The sequence below is a fragment of the Oreochromis niloticus genome, linkage group LG4 (genome assembly GCF_001858045.2).
Source record: "Oreochromis niloticus isolate F11D_XX linkage group LG4, O_niloticus_UMD_NMBU, whole genome shotgun sequence".
Taxonomy (NCBI): Eukaryota; Metazoa; Chordata; class Actinopteri; order Cichliformes; family Cichlidae; genus Oreochromis; species Oreochromis niloticus.
The window spans coordinates 34,806,919-34,814,440 of NC_031969.2; the positions used below are offsets into that span (position 1 = coordinate 34,806,919).

The following is a 7,522-nucleotide window of genomic DNA, read 5'->3' on the forward strand; positions in this document are numbered from 1 at the left end:
AGAAAAGTTTCCTTACGGAAGAAGTACAGCCAACCAACGTATAGAAGGATGGTGGCTACCCTACGCAAACAAGTGCACAATTTTGGATGAACTTATTTCAAAGTTTTCAGGATGATGGCCACTTCACAGGGGATTTTTTGGACAAAGTCTTATCCAGTTCTGCTTTCTCAATCTTATTCAGGTAAAAGCATGTGCTCATGCTATGTAATGTCTTAGCTGCAAAATAGAAAATATAAATATGGTTAGAACATTTTTTTCTTTAAATAAAATATGAATTTATTTCCATTTTAATATGTCTTGATGCATGCTCATCAGCCAGGTAAGGAATGATTTTTGACAAAACATTTCTCACACTGAAAACGCTACATCCAGATGAACAGAATCAACTTTTTGGGATTCCATTTTAATACTTTGATGGAATTGTACTCATGTTATCAGTGGAAGTAACTGCCCTTTCTCACAGGTGCATGAGCATTAAATTTATTATTTACATTTTTTAATTACTATGGAGTCTGTTACCTAGTGGTCCTTTGGGCACGGTTTCAGAAAGCAATCTTATATTTGGTAAATTCTCTATTGAAAATATATTGTAGAATCATTGCACACTGAGTATAAAGTGTTGGGCTATCTATTCAACAGTAGAATCATGTAGCACCATTCTGTCCATGTGCTTTTTAGTGACAGTGCTATTTTTTTGCTGCTTTGTTTTACATTAATTAGAGGTCAGTTTCTATGTCTGTTGATTAATGAGTTAATAAGCCTCAACTTTGGCTAAATCTGCTGGTACATGGTCTGTTTCATACACTTATATTGTGCTGTTTTCATGTAGGATGAACTTGATGAAGTTGTGAACACATGGAACTCACACAAAATCCGGCCAAGTGGTAGTGCAGCATCGGGTCGACCAGTAGTAATGTACTCATTTCCAGAGCTGCACAGTGCTGAGGACAGACTGAAACCTATTTCTATGGAGGATATCACTTTGTGTATGGAAGAGTGTAGCCCAAAAGGTCAATACCCCTGTGATGAAACAGTCTTTGAACTGTTTGTCTGCTTATGGTAGAAATGAATGGGATGCCCCAGGAGATCCACTTGGTGCTACAGATCTGTATATTAGGTTAAGAGAAGAAATACTGCAAGTATTTAAGAACTTCAGTGTGTAAATGTACAAATAAATACAAAATATTTCTCTTTATCTTGATAACGTGATTTGATAGTAGGTGCCATGTCTTACAGGTACCTTTTATGCAGGTATTTCAGCACTGCATAATGAAGACATCTTTTAGGTGTGACCGAACATGCCATTTTTCAGGTCATTCTGTCAGAATATTGCTGTTTATTACTGCTGTAATGTAATTCAGAGTGCTGATAGGAGATCGACACCAACTAGTCATTTTATGTTGATATAGTAATAAATACAGTTTGGTTGGTATCTTTTCCCCCCAGTAGATTTATTTCTACATTCACACTACCAATAACAGAACTGGTTATATATTGCTTGAAAAGCTGAACATTGTGATATTATCAATCAGTTATGAACACATGTTAATCCTTTTAAAGGCATACATTAACTGCATTTACAATGTTATATTTTTGATTGAATCATAAGTGTTGTAATCTGCCTACCGTCATTGCATATAAATTTCTGTGTTTTGTTGCCAGATATGTGCATAGTATATAAAATATAACTGACCAGCTCCTGTTCATTGTTTTCTGTATCAACCTTTATTCTTAATATTCTGGCTGGAACCCAGGCACCAGCATGTGATATGCTAGGTGCCAGGTTATCTGTGGTATGTTTCAGCAACCATAGTAGCATTAACATTCTAGGTCTTGACAACAGAACGTTTCTATAAACGTATCATTGTTAATATTTCAAGTGGTTATGCCTTTTGGGGAACTTTAGTGCAATTATATTAAAGCAAAGCTATTATAATCATTTACACATATGAAGATCCATCACCTAATTATTATTTTATTTCACTTCTGTTAGTTGTAAGATATTTTAGCTGGTTTTCATGTAAAATGACCATGAGTCATTGCTATACTGATGCAGTGTGAGGTGTCGTATACAAGGCTCCTTTATGATATGAATCCTAAATTATAAGAAACATACCAAAATATTTTGACTTATATTTGTAGTATCCCTGCCCTGCAACAATGCACAAAACAGTTCCTGCAAGTGGAACAAGTTATTGTCCATTAAGTGCAACATGTTTTACATTTATATTTGTGTATCTTTATGAAATGTTTGAAATTAAAATAAATGGTATTCTTCCATGTTACTGGCTCATGTGTGGCAGTCTCTTGAAATCTGGCATGTTCAAATAGATAAGGAGCTTGTGATGAACATATTCAAAACAATACAAATGTACTGTGTACAGTAACATTTTATTGGAAAAAGTTTACAAGAACTGTTCTTGCCAATGCCAATAACATGGCTAAACTCATAACCGTATAAGCTGCCTGTAACAAGAATGACTCAACTTTTAAAACAAACTTATAGATCTCATACAGTCTTGTTACGCATCAGTATACATCAGTGACTTACTGTAAAGATCATGAACACTGGCTATTGTGGTATCACATAAAACAAGTGTGAATGGTTGAGAACATAATGCATACAAATAAAAATGCATAATTTCTGGCAGTAAAAGACATTTTTTCAGGTGTTAAGATTAATACTTTATCTGAGACATGACATTTGGATACAAAAGGATGCTGAATAATACAGCACTTGACCATGCACTGAACTGTACAGTGTTTATTTATGATCTTAGTAATCAATAACTGTCTTCAAAACGACTGAATCCTTTAGCAGCTTGAATCAGTTTGATGGATGATAACAGGTTGCTTAGAAACAATATGACATAAGAAATACTGGATTTTAAAAATATTTTCACCAACTTTAATAGAACCTTTGTAATCAACAACAAATGCCAACTTTGATACCTTAACCTACCTTAACTAAAATTGCATATACTGTAAAGCAAAATATTTTCAGACATGACAAATGCAAATGCAAAAGTATAAATTGTACATATTCCTTTTTACATACAGTGTTGAATAACAGCATTACTTTTACATTATACTATGTTCAGTTTTAGCCCTGACCTAATAAGAAATACCATCTGAATGAATTAGTCTTACTACTATTACTTAAAAAAGTATTTGACTGTGCTGAATTCTCAACCACACATGGTGCATTAAAGAAAGTTTAAGAGCAGTTTAATTATAGTTTATAGATCTTTAGTATTCTTTCTTCATGCTTTTGCTGAAGGTTTCTGTATTACAGCTGTAAAGCTTGGATTTGGTGAAGACAGCTCTGGATATGGTAGTAAACAGTGTACCTGTTTGTTTTGTTTTGTGACTGTATCATGTAAACTCAAATGATAAAAGAAACTGAAATATTAGCCAAAACTGGACTTCTAACAGAGATGGGAAACTTCTCTCTAATTAAAAAAGTATACTGTATAAGTTCAAAATACATAAAATACATATTCCTACATCTCTTTACAGTTATGCTCTAGTGTGAATGAGCAGTTCAAATGTAGCGCATTGCTGTGAGAGTCTAAACAATGTCCATCACCAGACATTACTTTCAAGAACTGCATTAAATTCAGAACGGAAATCTGGGAAGTTTTCATAGCTGTTAGCTAGCTGCAGAACATTCCCACACGTGTGTCCGACTGGTCTTCTTGTAAACTCTGTCATATCTTGAAATTCCACATAAATACTGTTGTTACTATAAGGTCAGATCCGGTGCAGAAACGCATAAATTTCTGAAGTTTAATGTTATCCAACTCTCTGATGAATCTTTTGAGATGATTTTTCACTTCTTTTGTTGTGGAGTCAAATCCACAGCAAATTTCAGGAGCTGGCACACTTTTTTTGAAGTTGGTTGCAGTTCAGAGAATAACTTGGTCAGTGCCTCCGGACTGAGGGAGATATGGGGGTTGATGATCTCCTCCAGCAGTCAATAACAAACATTGGTTTTTGGACAAGTTCTTTGTGTGCTATTTCATCAAGGATTGTAGGAAGAGTCTCAGCAGTGATTCTTTTTCTACAGCCATAGCTGTCAAGAACTTCCACAAGATCATCCAAGTCAACTGCAGAGAAATTTTTTACTGCTTCCATCAAAACATCACATTCTTGGCTGCTGACAAACTGTAGAAAGTGTGCTTTAAGATCACTGTAAACACCATTGAAAAGCACTTGCTCCAGAAAAGGGATTGCAAGTTTATTTGGAAATACTGACATTCTTCATAACCTTTCAAGAGTATTCGCCCAACTGCCTTCCATTTTTCAGCAGGAAAATCATGGCGAATGAATGGCACTTTAACCGTTGCACCTAGGGTGCATCGCTCATAAATTCATGCCAGAAGCATGTGAGTACATCTCTTAGTATTCCTGATCCAGTGCCTGGTTCTTCTGTGTTGTCTGGAAGTATGCGCTTCACATTCAGTGTTTTTCTCAAAATCTCTGCATCAGAGAAAGCAGTAATCATGTCACGTAAAGTGTCAGTATGACGTATGGTGATTGTTATTACGTTCTCTGAATTAGGTGGACTGAGGGGTACAAGAAAACCCTCATAGACTAATGTGTCTTCTGTATCTTCTTCAGCATCAAAAATTGGCCCAAAAGTTATTTCTGGATCATCTGAAATTTCTGAACCAGTGATGACTTCATCAAAATTACCCCTGACTTCCCCCACTTGCAATGGATTACTATCACTGCCACTGCTTTCTGAGACAAACACCACTTCAGATGTCTCGCTGGCATCTTCTTCAGGATCTTTTGGTTTTGTTGCGATGTAGAAGCGTAACATTGTCAGTCTCGCTGCCTCATACATATTGCCAATAGACTGGCAGGTATCATCAGTAAGGTGGTTCTGTTTAAAGTCCCAAACCTCAAACTCAAAATCTGTTTCACATCCCTTAGGAGATATGCCATCAGGAAAAAAAAGTTTCTTTCCTTCTTGAAGAATATCTTTTAATCCAGCATCAGTGGCCATTTGAATTTTTCTAGTGCCACCTCCCTGCTTCGCTCTCACCTGTTTGGCTACTTTTCCATCACTATGTATCCATCCTATCTCAACATTTCGTGTTGCTTTTTGCTTCTTTGTCTGTCTTATTCCTGCATCTGTATGTGAGGTGTTCTCCTTTGGACTTTCTTTTCTGGTTTTCATTTTCTCACGAAGTTTTTGCAGAAGTCCTAGTTTTCTTTTTGACAGTGGTTGCTTGCTTTTGCAGAAATTGAAGAGGGCAATTCGGTCTCCGTACGAGGGAATGTAGTTTGCCAAAGTTGCGTCATCCATCAGTGCTATGACGTCACAGTCAATCTGCACACAAGAAGAAAGAAAAGACAGTCATTTTCTGCAACATTTACACTGCAAAGCAATATTATGGTTAAGCCTCTTAGGTCACCGCTAATGGCAGCAGGAGAGTACTGACTGTAGTTATCAGGAAAGCTATCTATTTTATGCAGGGCGAAACACAATAATGAAAGAAGCAAACTAATGCATAGCCTTTCAGTAAATAGTACATCCTAATCTGTATTTAAAAAAAGGCAGGACTTGATTGGTTATGATGTAGGTAGTACGTCTTCTAAGGATGTTCTACGACACTGTGGTGGCGTCTGCTGTCTTTTATGTTGTGGTCTGCTGGAGTGGTGGAATGGCAGAGAGGGACAGGGGGAAACTTAACAAACTGGTCGGGAGGGCCAGCTTTAGCGGTCCGCTAAAATCCACTGAGCAGACTGGGGAGGAGAGGATGTTGTCTAAGCTAACATCCACCATGGACAACACCTCCACGCCCTCTGCATGAAACTGTACGAACACTGAGCAGCTCGATCAGCAGTAGACTTTTGTGTACACGCTTGTGTACATATCTCTGTACATTTTTATCTGTACATATGAATGTTACTTATGTATGTAGGACTATAACACAGTGTCATAAATACAGTCCATTTAGTCATTTAAGCAAAGGTATTACACATAGAACACAAAGTAACATTACAAATCACTCTTTGGCACAACATCGGGATTATTTCGTTATTTATTTATTTATTTATTTTTGTGTTTATGCGAACAATATGCCTGATTTGCGACTTTCTGCACTTCTATTGGTTGTTCAAACAAACGTCACGTCACTCCGAGGTCAAAGTTCAACGCGGCAGCGCTCCTCAGCCAGCACTTTTTATTTTATTGTTCTATAAAAAAAAAAAACACCCAAATACTGTATTAAATTTATTTTTTACCGGTAGTGAACTGTAGTGCAGCCTACCATTTCCACACGCAGGCGTTAAGTGCACTGGGCAGCTCCGAGTATAAGATATGATTTCCTTCTTGAGCTGACATACATTACACAGTGCAGGAGAACGATGACGTCATTCTGACATTATAAACAGTTAACAGTTTGCTCATTTCTTCCGACGCTGTACCACTAACGTATACACAGTTACATGCACAACATTAGTTTGTGTTAGCATGTTGTGAGGGGCTCGTCAGTCGGCCACCGTCAGAACAACAACCGGGGCTGTGTGTCGGTGGCTGTGTATGAACGCCACCCATTTTTCTGAGTGAAATATCCACATAAACATTCATTACAGTTTCTCTCCTCCGCTGTACTAAGTGTAACTTACTGCCAATATCAAATATACCAGTGTTATTGGCAGGCGGCTAGCATCTGTAACACAGCTCCGCTTAACTGCCTTGAAAAACTGTGAAATAGTAGAACAATAAAATAAAATGCAACGAACCCATCTGGGATGATCCTGCAACAGTTAAAACGTCAATTCACCGAGTATACTGTAACATCGTGAAACACGTTCATTCCTATATAACATTATAAGCTAACAAGCATGCTAACAGCTAACCGTAACTGTACCGTAACTGTTTTCCTGTAAAAATAAGAGACACCAAAGTATCTCTCTTTTTTCACTCACCTTCTGCTCTTCCATTAATAAAACAGCATCTTCGGGGACCCCTCGGCCACGCAAAAAATCACTTATATCCACCATGTTTGGTGAATTAGGTCTCCACCTGCACACCTGGACACATCCCTGTCACTGAAGATGGATGCCTGCAGGTGCCCACCTCAAAATTCTGAGATTAAAGTCAGAATTCTGAGAAAAAAGTCAGAATTCTGAGATTAAAGTCAGAATTCTGACTTTAATCTCAGAATTCTGAGAATAAAGTCAGAATTCTGAGATTAAAGTCAGAATTCTGACTTTAATCTCAGAATTCTGAGAATAAAGTCAGAATTCTGAGATTAAAGTCAGAATTCTGAGAAAAAAGTCAGAATTCTGAGAAAAAAGTCAGAATTCTGAGATTAAAGTCAGAATTCTGAGAAAAAAAGTCAGAATTCTGAGATTAAAGTCAGAATTCTTTTTTTTTCTTTCCAGTGGCCCTAATCCTCTTCCGTAGAGAACTCCACTAGGCCACTGCAGGTTTTTAAAAAGCCAGCTGGGGGGATGCAGAGAAAAAAACAAAACAAAAACGTAAGCAGAAGCCAGCCAGCCA

General features: G+C 37.2%; 1 protein-coding gene and 2 long non-coding RNA genes across 3 annotated transcripts in view; 2 read left to right on the forward strand and 1 right to left on the reverse strand.

The window, feature by feature from the left end:
* Positions 1-132, forward strand: part of LOC109201857 (uncharacterized) — an 8,533-nt gene extending 8,401 nt beyond the window's left edge. The window contains exon 3 of the long non-coding RNA XR_002061775.2: positions 104-132. This is a non-coding gene — a long non-coding RNA (uncharacterized LOC109201857). The remainder of the gene's footprint in view (positions 1-103) is intronic.
* A 14-nt stretch (positions 133-146) lies between these two features.
* On the forward strand, positions 147-1,009 carry LOC112846647 (uncharacterized). The gene is made up of 2 exons (XR_003219762.1): positions 147-181; positions 830-1,009. It is a non-coding gene; the product is annotated as an uncharacterized LOC112846647 (long non-coding RNA).
* A 3,342-nt stretch (positions 1,010-4,351) lies between these two features.
* On the reverse strand, positions 4,352-7,176 carry LOC109201763 (uncharacterized). Its single transcript, XM_019357411.2, has 2 exons — positions 6,946-7,176; positions 4,352-5,341 (listed from the first exon to the last, which is right to left on the reverse strand). Exons 1-2 carry the CDS (start codon positions 7,018-7,020, stop codon positions 4,352-4,354), a joined length of 1,065 nt encoding a protein of 354 aa, XP_019212956.1. The 5' UTR covers positions 7,021-7,176.
* Positions 7,177-7,522: the final 346 nt, after the last annotated feature.